This window comes from Panulirus ornatus, chromosome 34 (genome assembly GCF_036320965.1).
Source record: "Panulirus ornatus isolate Po-2019 chromosome 34, ASM3632096v1, whole genome shotgun sequence".
In the NCBI taxonomy this organism is placed as follows: domain Eukaryota; kingdom Metazoa; phylum Arthropoda; class Malacostraca; order Decapoda; family Palinuridae; genus Panulirus; species Panulirus ornatus.
The window spans coordinates 14,336,847-14,361,005 of NC_092257.1; the positions used below are offsets into that span (position 1 = coordinate 14,336,847).

The following is a 24,159-nucleotide window of genomic DNA, read 5'->3' on the forward strand; positions in this document are numbered from 1 at the left end:
TGTGTAGGTATGTATATTTACGTGTGTGGACGTGTGTATATACATGTGTATGAGGGGCGGGTTGGGCCATTTCTTTCATCTGTTTCCTTGCGCTACCTCGCAAACGCGGGAGACAGCGACAAAGTATAATAAAATAAATAAGATATGAATATTACTAATTATCTCATTTCTTTATATTTCCAGACTCGGCCACCTGTGTCTCGAAACAGCAAAGTTCTAGAAATGGCCAACAACTTTCAGAAGCTTCAGGTTGCCTAGCAGAAGCTTTATCAAGGACGACCCTGGCCCAAATGATTGCAGAAACAACTTCAGTTTACTGCCATTGAATTTAAGATTTAAAGAATTTCCTCAAAGAATTTTATGTTGTAAATCTAAATACACAATTCTTTGTCATTAAAATTCCTTGAATATTGTTAACAATTAAAATTTTAGATAATTCAAAATTGGTTATGTTTCAAATGTTCATTGTTTTTTGGGAAAGTATATTTACACAACCATTTTTCAGTTTTCACTTTGTTTAAAGTTCCAAGTTTATTTATATTTTTCAAAATCATTACCGAAGTAAAATGTATAGTTGTAATAAACTGTTCCCCATCAGAATGGACAGGGACCCATTCTTTTAACTCATCAGCAGTTCAAAGTCTAAAACTTCTTGATCACTTTAATGGTGAATAGTGATAAATATTAGTTATGTTCAGTGACCTTTTAGATTCAGTAACTCATGCTTAAGGTCTACCAGCCATAATCTTGATTGTGCTTCTTAAATCCTAGTACTTGCAAGATAATCCTGTAATCAAGGGAAGGATATGTTGTGTGGTGTCATTGTGTTGAAAACGACTGTGTTCATATATACACTAAAACCATATCCTGTTGCATTCATTTTGCAATATTTTTTTAGTAAGTTAATGTAAGTTTAAATGCAAAATGACCATAATATGCTTGTACTTGGAAATTAGTCAGTGACTACAGAATTTTTGTTTTGTGCATTTTCAGATTACGCTTGTATAGACTCAAAAAGAATCAGCATTTTCTATTGATTTTATAATACAAAAATATTTCTGAAGAAACTTTTTCATCCAAGACAATAATGATGACAAATACATGTTATTTAGACTTAGAATTTTAAAGGAAACGAATTCTGATGGGGGTTTAAAAGTTTTTATACTTGTAAAAAGGGAATGGGAACCATAGATGAGCAATGGGGATGCAGTAAACACCATGTCGTAAAATTGGGTTCAGGGTCTAGTTTAAAAGTATATTATAGTTTTTCTGTCCTAACTCTTCCAGTAGTTCAGTCTGCAAGCTGGAAATGGAGCTGTTATGGACAGTATATAAAATACTGACTGGTTTGTATCCAGCAAATCAAATTTTGTCAAGTGGTCCGTGTCAAGTCTGTTTGATGTACATAGCAAACAGTTGTGACAAAAGTGGCTTTTCAGTTTAAAGAGTATCTACATTGTCATTTGGCTTTATGAGTTATTGTAAAGGACAGTGGAATGAACGAAGCTGAAGTAACATGTAAGTTGTGTAAATATTTTGTATATACATTTTGACAAGCTTGTATATTTGCTTTTGGGGGGAATCTGGTTTGGGTTATAAAGTGGATTTAACAATATTGTGGTGTCCAATATGTTAATAGCATATTTCATGAGAAATGGTTTCAGAGTTAGCTGGCTTGTTCCATTAGGCTCAGGTACCTCCCAGTCTTGAAGACTACATAATATGCAGACCTTGGGTACAGTTATCACTCTTGTATCTTCCCCTTTGCCCTGAGGAATCCTATCTGAGTGATGCTTTTTTTCTGATCCTTATTGAAAATGGTTGGTTATAACCATAGCCCTTGTACTAAAATAATGGTCTTAATTTAAAAGTACTCATAGAAAATACATCGCTACAAAGATGATACACATACATTGCACTGAACTAGTACTGGCAAAAGAATTTCCCCACAAAAAAGGCATACTGCAATAAGCATATACAGTATGTTTATATATTTTAGTTCCTATGGTATGAGGCAATGAATACTGAAAAATTTTATGTGCATTCTACGGTGGATCAGGTTTAAGTCTTATCCTATAATAACTTGAAATTACCTAAAACAGATATCCCATAATTTTGTACTATTTCTGCTGTAATAGGATACAGCTTTCCCATGAAAAAACCCTATGTTATATGTTCCTTGATTAGTGATAGTAAAGCAGGATTATTAAAGAATTGTAAATTATATTTCAATACTATAGTTAGCTGAAACATCTGTTTATTGATTTAATTTTTAATACTTTATTTGTAAGCATAACTTCTTTAGCAGTTTCTTTTTTAGCACCTTGCAAATGAAGGGGATGGGCTGGAATGTGAATGATACAGTGCATTGCCTGAGAATAATAGTCTAGTATAGCAAGCTCTTTTAACCCTCTAACCTCACAAATATGGTACCTCTGTCCACATGACCTTTTTTATATAAAAAATGTGTTCCCCTAACAAAGAGAACAATAGGAAGTTTAGTGTTGTAAAATCCATGGACAAGCTGTAGTACCTCTTTTATCATGGATAACAGTGGATAATGTTGCTGCCATGCATGTTTTAACTTTTTCTCCACATATACAGATGTAATGATGATTATTTTCCTTTTATTCTGTTACGATCATTTCATATACAGTACTGTATCAGTAACATCATCAGTAACATTTATAGATATATGTCAGTAGAAATAGATGATTGGAGCAACATCAACACAAACTGAGTACTACCTCCCTCTTTCAAGTCTGAAGGGAAAAAGTACAATTGTACTGTTAAGACATTCATCATCCATACGTCCCTCCACCCCCCTACTGAGAACCTGGCCTTGAAATTGTGGCAGAAAACTTCACCTTATAAAATGACATGTCGAGCAGTTGCCTGAACCAGTGTAAAAGTATATTCTTAGTAGTCAGAGGGATTGTAGAATTTACAAAATTTCAGCCTGCCATTTGAAAGATTTGGCTTGTATTTGATTTTTCATTAAGTTTTCCCCAAATTACTTCAAGCATTTTAGCAACTGTGGTAATGCATTCTAAGGTACTACAGTCTTGTTGGACTGCATGAATCTATTGATTTACAATAACTGAAAATTTCCTAAAGTTTGAATTTCAAGAACACAAATTCCAGATGACATCCAATGGTATATCAGTTATCTTGACATTTTTTATATGTAACAAATTTAGAGATGCAAATTCTGTAAGCTAGACAAAGATTTATAGATATTGTAAAGATATCTTTTGATTTAAAGAGAGTGGTTATTGGTTTTCTTGGCTTCTTTTATGTTTATTTTCATGGCATGCACATGTATACTGCTCAGGTGCAAGGATAATTAATATGATTACATTAAATTCTTTTGCCTGTTTGACTTTTGTCGCTTATTGCCAATCAGGTATATATCTGTTTTTATTCAAATAGCCTCTGTTTGAATAATGTTGCAAACCTCAATGAAGGCTACTCACTCCACTGCCCCCCCATAAAACTGTGGCCCAGCTGTCTGGTGTCTTTAGTTTATTAAAATGACTTTATTTTATCTTCACTGTGATAAAAAAAATTTTTATAGGGCTTTTTATTCCATATTAAAATATAATGGATAGGTGAGAGGTATTTGACTTTGCTGCATAGCACATCCTGACATCAGTGTTTGTTATGATGTCTAGTCCATGTATCTTGTTATAAATTAGTTTTATTATGATGTGCTGATGATAGTCCACTAACCATGGATTCTGTTTAAAATTACATATTTTATTTTGAAGTTAGTTAAATAAACCCTAGCCAGTAGCTATATTTGTTACTGATATTTTAATATATATATATATATATATATATATATATATATATATATATATATATATATATATATATATACCAAGACCCCTTTTAAAGGGCTCCTGCAGCTTCAGGGTTGCCCAACAATCAGTAACAGTGAAGAGATGGATGCCTTTGGAATGTGAAGTTCCTCAACAAGATTTTACTTTTCATTCATAATGGTGTTACAGTCTCACTGAAGGTGACTTTCCACTTGCTCAGTAAGCTTATCAAGGTAGACTACAGTAACACATCAATATGCATATATGTAATATATTTTTTTTCACACTTCCTTCAGGTTCTCTCTATTGCAACTCACACTTAAACTAACCTCGTGCTTTCCACAGTTTAACCTAATACTCTTATCTTAATCCTCCCACTCACTCTCCCAAACTCTGAAACCACCTTTTGCAGTTTCTCACTCAATTCTGCCACAAAGGCCATGTCACCCGTTAACAACTGATTCACCTCCCTAATCACCCAATCATAAACAAATTAAACAGTGATGGTGACATCACAAATCCCTGGTGCAGACCTTCACAGGGAACAACGCCCCTCCTCTCTTTTACTTGGTGTGAGGTGGTTTGACTGAGTAAGTAATGAAAGGGTAAGAGAGATGTATGGTAATAAAGAGTGTGGTTGAGAGAGCAGAAGAGGGTGTATTGAAATGGTTTGGTCACATGGAGAGAATGAGTGAGGAAAGATTGACAAAAAGGATATATGTGTCAGAGGTGGAGGGAATGAGAAGTGGGAGACGAAATTGGAGGTGGAAGGATGGAGTGAAAAAGATTTTGAGCAAACGGGGCCTGAACATACAGGAGGGTGAAAGACGTGCAAGGAATAGAGTGAACTGGAATGATGTTGTATACCGGGGTCGATGTGCTGTCAGTGGATTGAACCAGGGCATGTGAAGCATCTGGGGTAAACCATGGAAAGTTTTGTGGGGCCTGGATGTGGAAAGGGAGCTGTGGTTTCAGTGCATTACACATGACAGATAGAGACTGAGTGTGAACGAATGTGGCTTTTGTTGTCTTTTCCTAGCGCTACCTTGCACACGTGCAGGGGGAGTGGGGTGCCACTTCATGTGTGGCGGGGTGGTAATGGGAATAGATGAACGCAGCAAAGATGAATTTGTACATGTGTAATTATGTATATGTCTGTATGTATATGTATACATTGAAATGTATAGGTATGTATATGTGCATGTGTAGGTGTTTATGTATAAACATGTGTTTGTGGGTAGCTTGGGCCATTCTTTCATCTGTTTTTTTGTGCTACCTCGCTAACGCATTATATATATATATATATATATATATATATATATATATATATATATATATATATATATATATATATAATCAACCCACCTCCCACTCTTCTCATGCCACAAGCATCTTTTGCGCAATCCATCACTGATTCCCTAAATACATCCCATTCCTCCCCCACTCCCCTTACTTCCATTGTTCTCACCTTTTTCCATTCTGTACTCAGTCTCTCCTGGTACTTCCTCACACAAGTCTCCTTTCCAAGCTCACTTACTCTCACCACCCTCTTCACCCCAACATTCACTCTTTTTTTCTGAAAACCCATACAAATCTTCACCTTAGCCTCCACAAGATAATGATCAGACATCCCTCCAGTTGCACCTCTCAGCACATTAACATCCAAAAGTCTCTCTTTCGCGCGCCTGTCAATTAACACGTAATCCAATAACGCTCTCTGGCCATCTCTCCTACTTACATAAGTATACTTATGTATATCTCGCTTTTTAAACCGGGTATTCCCAATCATCAGTCCTTTTTCAGCACATAAATCTACAAGCTCTTCACCATTTCCATTTACAACACTGAACACCCCATGTATACCAATTATTCCCTCAATTATTCATACTATTCGCCATTTCCCGCATTAGCGAGGTAGCGTTAAGAACAGAGGACTGGGCCTTAGAGGGAATATCCTCACCTGGCCCCCTTCCTTGTTCCTTCTTTTGGAAAATTAAAAAAAAAAATGAGAGGGGAGGATTTCCAGCCACCCGCTCCCATATACATAGACCCACATACACATACATATCAACATATACACATGCATGTACATAGGCATATATACATGCACACATTCACTCTTGCTAGCCTTCATCCATTCCCAGTGCCATCCCACCCAATCAGGAAACAGCATCACCACCCCCTGCGCCAGTGAGGCAGTGCCAGGAAGACAAAAAGGCCACATTCATGCACACTTAGTCTCTAGCTGTCATGTATAAGGAACCGAAACCAGAGACCTCTCCACAGTATATCTATATTTACATACTTGATCGCTATTTCCCACCTTACCAAGGTAATACCAGGAACAGATGAAGAAATGCTGCATTCACTCACTTCCATCCTCTAGATGTTATGTGCAGTGCAGTGAAACCACAGCACTGTATCCACAACCAGACCCCACAGACCTTCCCATGGTTTACCCTAGCCACTTCACATACCCTGTTTCAGTCCACTGATAGCGAGTCAACCAGTGTGCCACAGCATTCCAGTGCCCTCTATCCTGTGCACGCCTTTCACCCTTCTGCATATTCAGACCTCAATCACTCAAAATCATTTTCACTCCATCCTTTCACCTCCACTTTGGTCTACCCCTTCTCCTTGTTCCCTCCACTTCAGACTCTCTCTCTCTCTCTCTCTCTCTCTCTCTCTCTCTCTCTCTCTATATATATATATATATATATATATATATATATATATATATATATATATTTTTTTTTTGCTTTGTCGCTGTCTCCTCCGTTTGCGAGGTAGCGCAAGGAAACAGACGAAAGCAATGGCCCAACCCAGCCCCATACACATATATATACATACGTCCACACACGCAAATATACATACCTACACAGCTTTCCATGGTTTACCCCAGACGCTTCACATGCCCTGATTCAATCCATTGACAGCACGTCAACCCCGGTATACCACATCGATCCAATTCACTCTATTCCTTGCCCTCCTTTCACCCTCCTGCATGTTCAGGCCCCGATCACACAAAATCTTTTTCACTCCATCTTTCCACCTCCAATTTGGTCTCCCACTTCTCCTCGTTCCCTCCACCTCCGACACATATATCCTCTTGGTCAATCTTTCCTCACTCATTCTCTCCATGAGCCCAAACCATTTCAAAACACCCTCTTCTGCTCTCTCAACCACGCTCTTTTTATTTCCACACATCTCTCTTACCCTTACGTTACTTACTCGATCAAACCACCTCACACCACACATTGTCCTCAAACATCTCATTTCCAGCACATCCATCCTCCTGCGCACAACTCTATCCATAGCCCACGCCTCGCAACCATACAACATTGTTGGAACCACTATTCCTTTAAACATACCCATTTTTGCTTTCCGAGATAATGTTCTCGACTTCCACAAATTCTTCAAGGCTCCCAGGATTTTCGCCCCCTCCCCCACCCTGCGATCCACTTCTGCTTCCATGGTTCCATCCGCTGCCAGATCCACTCCCAGATATCTAAAACACTTTACTTCCTCCAGTTTTTCTCCATTCAAACTTACCTCCCAATTGACTTGACCCTAAACCATACTGTACCTAATAACCTTGCTCTTATTCACATTTACTCTTAACTTTCTTCTTTCACACACTTTACCAAACTCAAGTCACCAGCTTCTGCATTTTCTCACATGAATCAGCCACCAGTGCTGTATCATCAGCGAACAACAACTGACTCACTTCCCAAGCTCTCTCATCCCCAACAGACTTCATACTTGCCCCTCTTTCCAAAACTCTTGCATTCACCTCCCTAACAACCCCATCCATAAACAAATTAAACAACCATGGAGACATCACACACCCCTGCCGCAAACCTACATTCACTGAGAACCAATCACTTTCCTCTCTTCCTACACGTACACATGCCTTACATCCTCGATAAAAACTTTTCACTGCTTCTAATAAATATATATATATATATATATTTTATATATATATATAATATATATATTTATAATATATTAATATATTGTTTTTGTGTGGTTTCCCTACTCAATTTTAAAAGGAAACCCCCAATAAATTTCACTTCTGACCGCCTGCTCTTTCCCATTGATTGAAAGGTTTTGTCTCCTTTAAAAGGAATCCCCCCTTCAAAAATCCCCCTTTTTCACTATTTTCCCTTGGGTTTGAAAGGCATATGCACATAACTCGGGAAAAACCCCCATAGGAATTCTATTAAATAACCTAAATAAACCCAAAAAGGGACCCTTCTTTTTTCAGGGAATCCTTAAAATCTTTAAGGCTTTTTTTTGCAAATTTTAATTTTGTTAAAATATTTTTAAATACTTTAAAATAAAAAATATATTATTTATAAAATTAAAATTTAAAAAATTTTCCATCCTTCCATTAGCATTTTTATTCCTAGCCCTTCACAAGCCTTTTGGCCCCCTTTTCTACGACCCATTTCCTTTTGGGCTCTTTTATTTTCCAAAAACCCAAGTCCCCCCAATTCTTTCCCCCCCGACCTTTTTTTCCTCCGTCTCTTTTTTTTCCCCCTCTTTTTTTTCCCTCTTCTCAATCCTCTTCTTCTTTTTCCTTCTCTTTTTCTTATCCACATAATATTTAAAATGATATTTTATAAGATTTTGAAATATATTTAATAATATTTATTACTAATTTTTATTTTATCTTAAATTTTACCCCAGGCCCCACTTCTAAAAGGGTTCCGGGTGTTACCAGGATGCACTTTATTAGAGGCCCCTGCAGCTCAAAGGCTGTGGTACACTTATTAGCTGGGACAGGTTGGATCATTGTCATGACAGACTAAACTTGCTTTCATCGGGTTGTTCACCCTTGCCTACATATAGTTACCTATACTCACAGACCCCCAAAACCAAAAATTGACGGAAAAAAACATACACACTGAATAACAGGCAAGCCCAAAAACAAAAGGACCTCTCAACTCAAACTCCAACCCACCAGAAATACATGCTTTTAAAACCAACAGCATTTTACACCTTCCTATTATCCTTTAGTATGGGCCCATCCCACAAACACCATTTCAACAAACCCAAAAACCCTTTTTTTCCTTTGAATGTAACTCAAAAAAGACATCAAGCACCTACTACTCACCTGCTCTGCAAAAAAGATTGACACACATCACAACATTTAATGACTCTGTAGTCCAACCAGTGGATGTGCCAGCATCCTTACTGCTGTACGCAGGACCCTCAAGAGGATAGAAAGTTTCCCTGGGGCCCAAATCTTTTTTTTATATATATATATATATTTTTATATATTATTATATATATATATATATAAAATATATATATATTTTTTATATTACACACACACACACAAAGTAAGTGCCTATGTTCTCCAGTTTGTTTGTCTCGGTAATATATGTGATAATTTTTCCTAAAGTTCTATTCTTATGAATTGTGAAAGTTTGACATGAAAAATTTAATGGATTTTTCATTCATTAGGCTAAAACTCCCATATTACTTTTTAAAACATTATAATAATTTCAATGAAAAGCACTTGTGTGTCTACATTATGTGCCTTTACAAAAGATTTTACATAAGGTTGAAGATGTGTTTTTAGCCATTTTTTATCACAAGAAAAATGTGTAATTGTATATCAATAAGCTCATGGAAATTGTTGATCATGAAGATTTTATTTTTCTACCTACTTAATTATTGTGAAATTTTGAAACTGGAAAGTAAACTATTTATTTATTTTGTTTGTCGCGGGTCTCCCATGTTAGTGAGGTAGCGCAAGGAAAACAGACAAAAAAATGGCCCAACCCACCACATTTGTATATACATACACGTCCACACACCAAATATACATCCCTATAATCTCAAACGTATCATATTTATACACACACGACATATAATATATTACACTGACATAATTCATACTGTTGCTTTATTCATTCCCATCACCCCCCCCACCACACATGGAAATAAAACCCCTCCCCGCATGTGTGCGAGGTAGCGCTAGGAAAAGACAACAAAGGCCACATTCATTCCCCACTCAGTCTCTAGCTGTCATGTTTTTAATGACTGAAACCACGCTCCCTTTCCACATCCGGGGCCCCACGGGAATTTTTCCATGGTTTACCCCAGACGCTTCACATGCCCTGGTTTAATCCTTTGGACAGCACATCAAACCGGTTTCCACATCTTTCCCCCAAATTTTCCACTTTTATTCCCTTGCATGCCTTTCACCCCCCAAAGCATGTTCGAACCGATCACTCAAAATCTTCACTCCCATCTTTCCACCCCCAAATTTTGGTCTCATTCTCCTTGTTCCTCCCCCCTGACATATTTCCCTCTTTGTCAATCTTTCCTCACTCATTCTCTCCATGTGCCCAAAACCATTTAAAAAACCCTCTTCTGCTCTCTCAACCACACTCTTTTTATTCCCAAACCATCTTTTCTTACCCTATTATTACTTACTCGATCAAACCCCCTCACACCACATTTGTCCTCAAAATCTCATTTCCAGCACATCCACCCTCCTCCGCACTACTCACCCATAGCCAGGGCCTTGCAAAACCATAATAATTAGTGTGGAACCACTATTCCTTCAAAACATCCCCTTTTTGCTTTCCGAGATAATGTCCTGGGGGGGGGGGGAAAACTTCCAAACATTCTTCTAGGCTCCCAGAATTTTGGGCCCCCCTCCCCCCCCCTATGATTCAACTTCCGCTTCCCTGGTTCCATCCGCTCCCAAATCCACTCCCAGATATCTAAAACACTTCACTTTTCCAGTGTATCTCCATTCAAACTTACCTCCCAATTTGACTCGTCCCTAAAACCCTAATGTACCTAATAACCTTGCTCTTTTTCACATTAACTCTCAGCTTTCTTCTTTCACACACTTTCCCAAAACTAGCCCACAGCTTCTGCAGTTTCTCACGCGAATAGCCACCGTGCTGTATCATCAGCGAAACAAAAATGACCACTTCCCAAGCTCTTTCCCATCCACAACGGGGCTGCATACTTCCCCCCTTTTTCCAAAAAAAAACCTCTTGCTTTCCCACTCCCTAACAACCCATCCAAAAAACAAACAAACAACCTGGGACATCAAACACCCCTCCCAAAAACCCAAACCCATTCACTGAGAACCAATCACTTTCCTCTCTTCCTTTCGTACACATCCCTTACATCCTCGATAAAACTTTTCACTGCTTCTAACAATCTTGCCCCACACCATTTTTATTAAATTTCCTTCCACAGAGCATCTCTATCAACTCTATCATATGCCTTCTCCAGACCCCAAAAATGCTACATACAAATCCAACTAACATGAAAATTTAATATACCCCATATACAATTTATATAAACATACAGCCCCAAAGGGTCCCATTTCAGGGCTCCTGGGACTTCAAGCTGTGTTACAATCATAGCAGGGAAACAATGGACTTCTTTCGGGTGAAAAAATTTTTGAACCTAAACAAGTGCACTCTTTTATCCACGACAATAAAGCAACCTCCCTGTAGGGACTTTTCACTTGAAGCTTAAATCCAGTAATGACTGAAAATAATTATCATTAGAGTTTTACCCCCATTTTTTTCTTTTTTTTTTGCTTTATTAAACTTTTCTGGGGGTGATTTCATGGATTTTATTTGGCAAAATAAATTTTTTTACAATCCATGAACAAAATATTAAGCATGTCAATGTAAATGCTGAGGAATTTCCTCGTTCATCAAAAATTTTTAACTGAAAGTTTTCAAAAAAGAAATTGTGATCTAGATCTCTTCATCAGTAAATTGCATTAAGGGGAGTGGTGTGTTTGCACTATCCAAGGCAAATTGAACCATTTTACAGATGGAAGTGTTATGAGCATTTCCTTAAGATTTAGCCCGTGGGAGCAAAGCATACGTTCCTCGCATTCACTCCAAACTGCCCTCACCTATCATTAGCTAACAGATGGTATTATTCATTTAATACTTTTAAATCTAAACAGACAGTTTTGGAAAGCCCCTTTCTCACTTAAGTTTTGGGGGCTCACCCAGAGGGTTTGATCAAGTAGCGTACGGGGTAGTTAATGGGACCACCCGTAAGTTTGAATGGAGAAAACTGGAGAAAGTGAAGTGTTTTAGATATCTGGGGGTGGATTTGGCAGCGAATGGAACCAAGGAAGCGGACATGGGTCAAAATGGTGGGGGAGGGGGCGAAAGTTCTGGGAGCGTTGTAAAATGTGTGGAAGGCGAGAACATTATCTCAGAAAGCAAAAATGGGTATGTTTGAAGGATAGTGGTTCCAACAATGTTATATGGTTGCAAGGCGTGGGCAATAGATAGAGCAGTTTCAGAGGAGGTGGATGTGTTGGAAGTGATGTTTGGGACAATATGTGGTGTGAGGTGGTTTGATTGAGTAAGTAAGAAAGAGTAAGAAGAGTGTGTGGTAATAAAAAGGGTGGGTGAGGAGCAGAAGAGGGTGTTTTGAAAAGGTTTGGTCCATGGAGAGATTTAGTAAGGGAAAGTGCAAAGAGGTATATGTGTCGAGGGTAGAGGGGGGGGAAAGGGAAGTGGGACCAAATTGGAGGTGGAAGATGGAGTGAAAAAAAATTTTGAGCAAACGGGGCCTGAACATGCAGGAGGGTGAAGGCGTGAAAGGAATAGATTGAATGGAATGACGTGGTATATGGTCGACGTGCTGTCTTTGATGAACCAGGGCATGTAAAAGCCTTTGGGGAAACCATGGGAAGTTTTGGGGGGCCTGGATGGGGGAAAAGGGAGCTGGGTTTCAGTGTTTTACTGACAGCTGGAGATGGGTGTGAACGAATGTGGCTTTTATTTCTTTTCCTGGCCTACCTCATGCGCATGCAGGGGGAGGGGTTTGTCTTTTTCGGGTGTCGCAGGGTGGGCCCCAAGGGGAATGAGTGAAGGCAGCAAGTATGATTTAGTACATGTGTTTTTGGGTAAATGTCTGTGTTTGTATTATATGTATACATGGAATGTAAAAGGATGATATGGCGTGTCGGAGTGTAGTATATACATGTGTATATGGTGGGGTTTGGGGCATTCTTTCATCGTTTCTTGCGCTCCTCGCTACATGGGAGACAGCGACAAATTTTTAATGAAATAAAAATATATAATTTTTTTTTTTTTTTTTTTTTTTTTTTGTCGCCGTCTCCCGCGTTTGCGAGGTAGCGCAAGGAAACAGACGAAAGAAATGGCCCAACCCCCCCCCCATACACATGTACATACACACGTCCACACACGCAAATATACATACCTACACAGCTTTCCATGGTTTACCCCAGACGCTTCACATGCCTTGCTTCAATCCACTGACAGCACGTCAACCCCTGTATACCACATGACTCCAATTCACTCTATTTCTTGCCCTCCTTTCACCCTCCTGCATGTTCAGGCCCCGATCACACAAAATCTTTTTCACTCCATCTTTCCACCTCCAATTTGGTCTCCCTCTTCTCCTTGTTCCCTCCACCTCCGACACATATATCCTCTTGGTCAATCTCTCCTCACTCATTCTCTCCATGTGCCCAAACCATTTCAAAACACCCTCTTCTGCTCTCTCAACCACGCTCTTTTTATTTCCACACATCTCTCTTACCCTTACGTTACTTACTCGATCAAACCACCTCACACCACACATTGTCCTCAAACATCTCATTTCCAGCACATCCATCCTCCTGCGCACATCTCTATCCATAGCCCACGCCTCGCAACCATACAACATTGTTGGAACCACTATTCCCTCAAACATACCCATTTTTGCTTTCCGAGATAGTGTTCTCGACTTCCACACATTTTTCAAGGCTCCCAAAATTTTCGCCCCCTCCCCCACCCTATGATCCACTTCCGCTTCCATGGTTCCATCCGCTGACAGATCCACTCCCAGATATCTAAAACACTTCACTTCCTCCAGTTTTTCTCCATTCAAACTCACCTCCCAATTGACTTGACCCTCACCCCTACTGTACCTAATAACCTTGCTCTTATTCACATTTACTCTCAACTTTCTTCTTCCACACACTTTACCAAACTCAGTCACCAGCTTCTGCAGTTTCTCACATGAATCAGCCACCAGCGCTGTATCATCAGCGAACAACAACTGACTCACTTCCCAAGCTCTCTCATCCCCAACAGACTTCATACTTGCCCCTCTTTCCAGGACTCTTGCATTTACCTCCCTTACAACCCCATCCATAAACAAATTAAACAACCATGGAGACATCACACACCCCTGCCGCAAACCTACATTCACTGAGAACCAATCACTTTCCTCTCTTCCTACACGTACACATGCCTTACATCCTCGATAAAAACTTTTCACTGCTTCTAACAACTTGCCTCCCACACCATATATTCTTAATACCTTCCACAGAGCATCTCTATCAACTCTATCATATGCCTTCTCCAGATCCATAAATGCTACATACAAATCCATTTGCTTTTCTAAGTATTTCTCACATACATTCTTCAAAGCAAACACCTGATCCACACATCCTCTACCACTTCTGAAACCGCACTGCTCTTCCCCAATCTGATGCTCTGTACATGCCTTCACCCTCTCAATCAATACCCTCCCATATAATTTACCAGGAATACTCAACAAACTTATACCTCTGTAATTTGAGCACTCACTCTTATCCCCTTTGCCTTTGTACAATGGCACTATGCACGCATTCCGCCAATCCTCAGGCACCTCACCATGAGTCATACATACATTAAATAACCTTACCAACCAGTCAACAATACAGTCACCCCCTTTCTTAATAAATTCCACTGCAATACCATCCAAACCTGCTGCCTTGCCGGCTTTCATCTTCCGCAAAGCTTTTACTACCTCTTCTCTGTTTACCAAATCATTTTCCCTAACCCTCTCACTTTGCACACCACCTCGACCAAAACACCCTATATCTGCCACTCTGTCATCAGACACATTCAACAAACCTTCAAAATACTCATTCCATCTCCTTCTCACATCACCGCTACTTGTTATCACCTCCCCATTTACGCCCTTCACTGAAGTTCCCATTTGCTCCCTTGTCTTACGCACCCTATTTACCTCCTTCCAGAACATCTTTTTATTTTCCCTAAAATTTACTGATAGTCTCTCACCCCAACTCTCATTTGCCCTTTTTTTCACCTCTTGCACCTTTCTCTTGACCTCCTGTCTCTTTCTTTTATACTTCTCCCACTCAATTGCATTTTTTTCCCTGCAAAAATCGTCCAAATGCCTCTCTCTTCTCTTTCACTAATACTCTTACTTCTTCATCCCACCACTCACTACCCTTTCTAAACAGCCCACCTCCCACTCTTCTCATGCCACAAGCATCTTTTGCGCAAACCATCACTGATTCCCTAAATACATCCCATTCCTCCCCCACTCCCCTTACTTCCATTGTTCTCACCTTTTTCCATTCTGTACACAGTCTCTCCTGGTACTTACCCCAGGACCACTTTCTGAAAGGGTCCTGGTGTTACCAGGATGCACTTTATTAGAGGCTCCTGCAGCTCAAAGGCTGTGGTACACTTATTAGCTGGGACAGGTTGGACTCATTGTCACTGACAAGACTAAACTTGCTTTCATCAGTTGTTCATCCTTGCCTTACACTATAGTTACCTATACTCACAGATCCCCAAACCTAAAAATATGACTGAAAAAAACATACACACTGAAATAACAGGCAAGCCCTAAACAAAAGACCTCTCAACTCAAACTCCAACCCACCAGAAATACATGCATTAGAACCAACAGCATGTTACACCTTCCTATTATCCTTTAGATATCGCCCATCACCACAAACACCATTTCAACATATCCAAAAACCCTTTATTCCTATGATGTAACTCAAAAAAGACATCAAGCACCTACTACTCACCTGCTCTGCACAAAGATTGACACACATCACAACATTTAATGACCTGAAGTCCCAACCAGTGGATGTGCCCAGCATCCTTACTGCTGTACGCAGGAGCCTCAAGAGGATAGAAAGTTTCCCTGGGGCCAAATCTATTTTATATATATATATATATATATATATATATATATATATATATATATATATATATATATATATATATATATATATACACACACACACACAAAGTCAAGTGCCTATGTTCTCACAGTTTGTTTGTCTCGGTAATATATGTGATAATTTTTCCTAAAGTTCTATTCTTATGAATTGTGAAGTTTGACAATGAAAAATTTAATGTGATGTTTCATTCATTAGGCTAAAACTGCATATTACTGTAAAACATTATAATAATTTCAAATGAAAAGCTACTTGTGTGTCTACATTATGTGCCTTTACAAAAGATGTACATAAGGTTGAAGATGTGTTTATTAGCCATATATCACAAGAAAATGTGTAATTGTATATCAATAAAGCTCATGGTAATGTTGATCATGAAAGATTTTATTTTTCTACCTACTTAATATTGTGAAAAGTTTTGAACTGGAAAGTAAACTATTTATTTATTTTGCTTTGTCGCTGTCTCCCATGTTAGTGAGGTAGCGCAAGGAAACAGACAAAAGAATGGCCCAACCCACCCACATATGTATATACATACACGTCCACACACGCAAATATACATACCTATACATCTCGACGTATACATATATATACACACACAGACATATACATATATACACATGCACATAATTCATACTGTCTGCTTTTATTCATTCCCATCACCACCCCACCACACATGAAATAACAACCCCCTCCCCCGCATGTGTGCGAGGTAGCGCTAGGAAAAGACAACAAAGGCCACATTCATTCACACTCAGTCTCTAGCTGTCATGTATAATGCACTGAAACCACAGCTCCCTTTCCACATCCAGGCCCCACAGAACTTTCCATGGTTTACCCCAGACGCTTCACATGCCCTGGTTTAATCCATTGACAGCACATCAACCCCGGTATACCACATCATTCCAATTCACTCTATTCCTTGCATGCCTTTCACCCTCCAGCATGTTCAGAACCGATCACTCAAAATCTTCACTCCATCTTTCCACCTCCAATTTGGTCTCCCACTTCTCCTTGTTCCCTCCACCCCTGACACATATATCCTCTTTGTCAATCTTTCCTCACTCATTCTCTCCATGTGACCAAACCATTTCAAAACACCCTCTTCTGCTCTCTCAACCACACTCTTTTTATTACCACACATCTCTCTTACCCTATTATTACTTACTCGATCAAACCACCTCACACCACATATTGTCCTCAAACATCTCATTTCCAGCACATCCACCCTCCTCCGCACTACTCTATCCATAGCCCACGCCTTGCAAAACCATATAACATAGTTGGAACCACTATTCCTTCAAACATACCCATTTTTGCTTTCCGAGATAATGTCCTAGACTTCCACACATTCTTCTAGGCTCCAGAATTTTCGCCCCCTCCCCCACCCTATGATTCACTTCCGCTTCCATGGTTCCATCCGCTGCCAAATCCACTCCCAGATATCTAAAACACTTCACTTTCTCCAGTGTATCTCCATTCAAACTTACCTCCCAATTGACTCGTCCCTCAACCCTAATGTACCTAATAACCTTGCTCTTATTCACATTAACTCTCAGCTTTCTTCTTTCACACACTTTACCAAACTCAGTCACCAGCTTCTGCAGTTTCTCACGCGAATCAGCCACCAGTGCTGTATCATCAGCGAACAAAAACTGACTCACTTCCCAAGCTCTTTCATCCACAACAGACTGCATACTTGCCCCTCTTTCCAAAACTCTTGCATTCACCTCCCTAACAACCCCATCCATAAACAAATCAAACAACCATGGAGACATCACACACCCCTGCCACAAACCAACATTCACTGAGAACCAATCACTTTCCTCTCTTCCTATACGTACACATGCCTTACATCCTCGATAAAAACTTTTCACTGCTTCTAACAACTTGCCCCCCACACCATATATTATTAATACCTTCCACAGAGCATCTCTATCAACTCTATCATATGCCTTCTCCAGATCCATAAATGCTACATACAAATCCAACTAACATGACTGAATTAATATACTCCATATACAATATATAAATAATCATACAGCCCAAGGATCCCATTTACAGGGCTCCTGGGACTTCAGGCTGTGTTACAATCAGTAGCAGGGAAACAATGGACTTCTTTCGGGTGAAAAATTTCTGAACCTAAAACAAGATTGCACTCTTTCATCCACTGACAATAATGCAACCTCCCTGTAGGTGACTTTTCACTTGAAGCTTAATCCAGTAATGACTGAAAATAATTTCATTAGGAGTATACCCCTATTTTTTTTTTTTTTTTGTTTATTAACCTTTTCTGGTGGGTGATTTTATGGATTTATTATGGCAAAATTTTTGTACAATCCTTTAACAAAATATTAAGCATGTCAATGTAAATGCTGAGGATATTCCTCGTTCATCAAATTTTAACTGAAAGATTACAAAAAGAAATTGTGTCTAGATCTCTCTCATCAGTAAGCTAGACATTAAGGCAGTGGTAGTGTTTTTCAACTATCCCAAAGGGAAATTGACCATTTTACAGGGAAGTGTTACTGAGCATTTCCTTAAGATTTGAAAGTGGGAGGCAAAAGCATACATTTCCTCGCATTCACTCAATTCCCCTCCCCTATCATTACTAACAGTGGTATCTTTCAGAATACTTTTAAATCTAAACAGACATTTTTGGAACCCTTTTTGCTCACTTAATTTTTTGGGGCTCCCCCAGGATTTTGTCAAAGTAGCGTCGGGTATTAATGGTAACACCTGTAAGTTGAAGGAGAAAAACGGAAAAAGTAAAGTGTTTTAAAATCTGGGGGTGGATTTGGCAGCAAAAGGAACCCAAGGAAGGGCATGGTCACAGGTGGGGGAGGGGGCGAAAGTTCGGGGAGGTTGTAAAATGGGGAAGGCGAAACTTTATCTCAAAAAGCAAAAATGGGTTGTTGAAGGAATATTTTTTTTTCCCAACAATTTAAATGGGTTGCCAAGGGTGGGCAATAGATAGAGCAGTGCAGAGGAGAGGGATTTTTGGAAAGGATGTTGAGAAAATTTTGTGGGTGAGGGGGTTTGATTGAGTAAGTAATGAAAGAGTAAAGAGATGTGGGGTAATAAAAAAGTGTGGGTGAAGAGCGAAGAGGGTTTTTTGAAATGGTTTGGCCCGGAGAGAATGGTAAAGGGAAAGTTTGACAAAGGGGAAATTATGGCAGGGGGTTTTAGGGGGGGGGAAGGGAGAAGGGGAGCCCAAAATTGGGGTGGAAAGATGGAGTAAAAAAAGATTTTGAGAATCGGGCCTGAACATGCAGGAGGGTGAAAAGGCGGAAAGGGAAAGTTAAATTTGGAATGCGTGGATACTGGGGTCGACGTGCGTCAATAGATTGAACCGGGGATGTAAGCCTTTGGGAACCAGGGGAAGTTTTGGGGGGCCGGGGTTTGGGGGAAAGGGAGCTGGGGTTTCAGTGCATCATACGACATGGGACGGGTTGTGAACAAATGGGCTTTTTTTTTATCTTTTCGGCACTACTCATGCGATGCAGGGGGAGGGGGTTGTCTTTTTGTGTCGCAGGGTGGCGACGGGAATGAGTGAAGGCAGCAAGTATAAATTTATGTACTGTGTTTTGTATTTAAATGGTGTATGTATATATAGTATACATTGAAATTTTTGGGTATGTTATGTGCGTGTTTTGGACTGTTTATATAATGTGTATATGGGGGTTGGGCCTTTCTTTCATCTTTTCCTTGCGCTACCTCGCTAACAGGGAGGGACAGCAAAAAGGGAAAATAAAAATAAAAATTTATTTTTTTTTTTTTTTGCTTTGTCGCTGTCTCCTCCGTTTGCGAGGTAGCGCAAGGAAACAGACGAAAGCAAATGGCCCAACCCACCCCATACACATTATATACATACGTCCACACACGCAAATATACATACCTACACAGCTTTCCATGGTTTACCCCAGACGCTTCACATGCCCTGATTCAATCCATTGACAGCACATCAACCCCGGTATACCACATCATTCCAATTCACTCTATTCCTTGCATGCCTTTCACCCTCCAGCATGTTCAGAACCGATCACTCAAAATCTTCACTCCATCTTTCCACCTCCAATTTGGTCTCCCACTTCTCCTTGTTCCCTCCACCCCTGACACATATATCCTCTTTGTCAATCTTTCCTCACTCATTCTCTCCATGTGACCAAACCATTTCAAAACACCCTCTTCTGCTCTCTCAACCACACTCTTTTTATTACCACACATCTCTCTTACCCTATTATTACTTACTCGATCAAACCACCTCACACCACATATTGTCCTCAAACATCTCATTTCCAGCACATCCACCCTCCTCCGCACTACTCTATCCATAGCCCACGCCTTGCAAAACCATATAACATAGTTGGAACCACTATTCCTTCAAACATACCCATTTTTGCTTTCCGAGATAATGTCCTAGACTTCCACACATTCTTCTAGGCTCCCAGAATTTTCGCCCCCTCCCCCACCCTATGATTCACTTCCGCTTCCATGGTTCCATCCGCTGCCAAATCCACTCCCAGATATCTAAAACACTTCACTTTCTCCAGTGTATCTCCATTCAAACTTACCTCCCAATTGACTCGTCCCTCAACCCTACTGTACCTAATAACCTTGCTCTTATTCACATTAACTCTCAGCTTTCTTCTTTCACACACTTTACCAAACTCAGTCACCAGCTTCTGCAGTTTCTCACGCGAATCAGCCACCAGTGCTGTATCATCAGCGAACAAAAACTGACTCACTTCCCAAGCTCTTTCATCCACAACAGACTGCATACTTGCCCCTCTTTCCAAAACTCTTGCATTCACCTCCCTAACAACCCCATCCATAAACAAATCAAACAACCATGGAGACATCACACACCCCTGCCACAAACCAACATTCACTGAGAACCAATCACTTTCCTCTCTTCCTATACGTACACATGCCTTACATCCTCGATAAAAACTTTTCACTGCTTCTAACAACTTGCCCCCCACACCATATATTATTAATACCTTCCACAGAGCATCTCTATCAACTCTATCATATGCCTTCTCCAGATCCATAAATGCTACATACAAATCCAACTAACATGACTGAATAATATACTCCATATACAATATATAAATAATCATACAGCCCAAGGATCCCATTTACAGGGCTCCTGGGACTTCAAGGCTGTGTTACAATCAGTAGCAGGGAAACAATGGACTTCTTTCGGGTGAAAAATTTCTGAACCTAAAACAAGATTGCACTCTTTCATCCACTGACAATAATGCAACCTCCCTGTAGGTGACTTTTCACTTGAAGCTTAAATCCAGTAATGACTGAAAATAATTATCATTAGAGTATACCCCTATTTTTTTCTTTTTTTTTTGCTTTATTAACCTTTTCTGGTGGGAGTGATTTCATGGATTTTATTATGGCAAAATATTTTTGTACAATCCATGAACAAAATATTAAGCATGTCAATGTAAATGCTGAGGATATTTCCTCGTTCATCAAACTTTTAACTGAAAGATTACAAAAAGAAATTGTGATCTAGATCTCTCTCATCAGTAAGCTAGACATTAAGGCAGTGGTAGTGTTTGCACTATCCAAGGCAAATTGAACCATTTTACAGATGGAAGTGTTACTGAGCATTTCCTTAAGATTTAGCAGTGGGAGGCAAAAGCATACAGTTCCTCGCATTCACTCCAATCTGCCCTCACCTATCATTAGCTAACAGATGGTATTATTCATGAATACTTTTAAATCTAAACAGACAGTTTTGGAATGCCTTGCTCACTTAAGTTTTGGGAGCTCACCCAGTGACTTTGATCAAAGTAGCGTACGGGGTAGTTAATGGTAACACCTGTAAGTTTGAATGGAGAAAAACTGGAGAAAGTGAAGTGTTTTAGATATCTGGGGGTGGATTTGGCAGCGGATGGAACCAAGGAAGCGGACATGAGTCACATGGTGGGGGAGGGGGCGAAAGTTCTGGGAGCGTTGTAAAATGTGTGGAAGGCGAGAACATTATCTCAGAAAGCAAAAATGGGTATGTTTGAAGGAATAGTGGTTCCAACAATGTTATATGGTTGCAAGGCGTGGGCAATAGATAGAGCAGTGCAGAGGAGAGTGGATGTGTTGGAAAGTGATGTTTGAGGACAATATGTGGTGTGAGGTGGTTTGATTGAGTAAGTAATGAAAGAGTAAGAGAGATGTGTGGTAATAAAAAGAGTGTGGGTGAGAGAGCAGAAGAGGGTGTTTTGAAATGGTTTGGTCACATGGAGAGAATGAGTAAGGAAAGATTGACAAAGAGGATATATGTGTCAGAGGGTAGAGGGGGAGGGAAGGAGAAGTGGGAGACCAAATTGGAGGTGGAAAGATGGAGTGAAAAAGATTTTGAGCAATCGGGGCCTGAACATGCAGGAGGGTGAAAGGCGTGCACGGAATAGATTGAATTGGAATGACGTGGTATACTGGGGTCGACGTGCTGTCAATAGATTGAACCAGGGCATGTGAAGCCTTTGGGGAAACCATGGGAAGTTTTGTGGGGCCTGGATGTGGAAAGGGAGCTGTGGTTTCAGTGCATCATACATGACAGCTGGAGACTGGGTGTGAACGAATGTGGCTTTTATTATCTTTTCCTGGCGCTACCTCATGCGCATGCAGGGGGAGGGGGTTGTCATTTCATGTGTCGCAGGGTGGCGACAGGAATGAGTGAAGGCAGCAAGTATGAATTATGTACATGTGTATGTATGTAAATGTCTGTGTATGTATATATATGTATACATTGAAATGTATAGGTATGTATATGTGCGTGTCTGGACGTGTATGTATATACATGTGTATATGGGTGGGTTGGGCCATTCTTTCATCTGTTTCCTTGCGCTACCTCGCTAACATGGGAGACAGCGACAAAGGATAATGAAATAAAATATATAATATTCTTTTTTTTTTTTTTTTTGCTTTGTCGCTGTCTCCCGCGTTTGCGAGGTAGCGCAAGGAAACAGACGAAAGAAATGGCCCAACCCACCCCCATACACATGTATATACATACGTCCACACACGCAAATATAGATACCTACACAGCTTTCCATGGTTTACCCCAGACGCTTCACATGCCCTGATTCAATCCATTGACAGCACGTCAACCCCGGTATACCACATCGATCCAATTCACTCTATTCCTTGCTCTCCTTTCACCCTCCTGCATGTTCAGGCCCCGATCACACAAAATCTTTTTCACTCCATCTTTCCACCTCCAATTTGGTCTCCCACTTCTCCTCGTTCCCTCCACCTCCGACACATATATCCTCTTGGTCAATCTTTCCTCACTCAATCTCTCCATGTGCCCTAACCATTTCAAAACACCCTCTTCTGCTCTCTCAACCACGCTCTTTTTATTTCCACACATCTCTCTTACCCTTACGTTACTTACTCGATCAAACCACCTCACACCACACATTGTCCTCAAACATCTCATTTCCAGCACATCCATCCTCCTGCGCACAACTCTATCCAAACCCACGCCTCGCAACCATACAACATTGTTGGAACCACTATTCCTTCAAACATACCCATTTTTGCTTTCCGAGATAATGTTCTCGACTTCCACACATTCTTCAAGGCCCCCAGAATTTTCGCCCCCTCCCCCACCCTATGATCCACTCTCCACTTATATCCACTTATATATTATATATATCATATATATTATATTATATATAGCATATTGTATGTAGCATTTATGGATCTGGAGAAGGCATATGATAGAGTTGATAGAGATGCTCTGTGGAAGGTATTAAGAATATATGGTGTGGGAGGCAAGTTGTTAGAAGCAGTGAAAAGTTTTTATCGAGGATGTAAGGCATGTGTACGTGTAGGAAGAGAGGAAAGTGATTGGTTCTCCGTGAATGTAGGTTTGCGGCAGGGGTGTGTGATGTCTCCATGGTTGTTTAATTTGTTTATGGATGGGGTTGTTAGGGAGGTGAATGCAAGAGTTTTGGAAAGAGGGGCAAGTATGAAGTCTGTTGGGGATGAGAGAGCTTGGGAAGTGAGTCAGTTGTTGTTCGCTGATGATACAGCGCTGGTGGCTGATTCATGTGAGAAACTGCAGAAGCTGGTGACTGAGTTTGGTAAAGTGTGTGAAAGAAGAAAGTTAAGAGTAAATGTGAATAAGAGCAAGGTAATTAGGTACAGTATGGTTTAGGGTCAAGTCAATTGGGAGGTAAGTTTGAATGGAGAAAAACTGGAGGAAGTAAAGTGTTTTAGATATCTGGGAGTGGATCTGGCAGCGGATGGAACCATGGAAGCGGAAGTGGATCATAGGGTGGGGGAGGGGGCGAAAATCCTGGG

General features: G+C 40.1%; 1 protein-coding gene across 10 annotated transcripts in view; it reads left to right on the forward strand.

The window, feature by feature from the left end:
• The window catches only part of LOC139759894 (uncharacterized), a 295,508-nt gene extending 287,827 nt beyond the window's left edge, over window positions 1-7,681 (forward strand). For all 10 annotated transcript variants that reach the window (XM_071682442.1, XM_071682445.1, XM_071682446.1 and 7 more), the window contains one exon: window positions 184-7,681. In XM_071682442.1, coding sequence (XP_071538543.1) covers window positions 184-258 — 75 coding nt within the window. In that variant the 3' untranslated portion in view covers window positions 259-7,681. The remainder of the gene's footprint in view (window positions 1-183) is intronic.
• The last annotated feature ends 16,478 nt before the right edge of the window (window positions 7,682-24,159 follow it).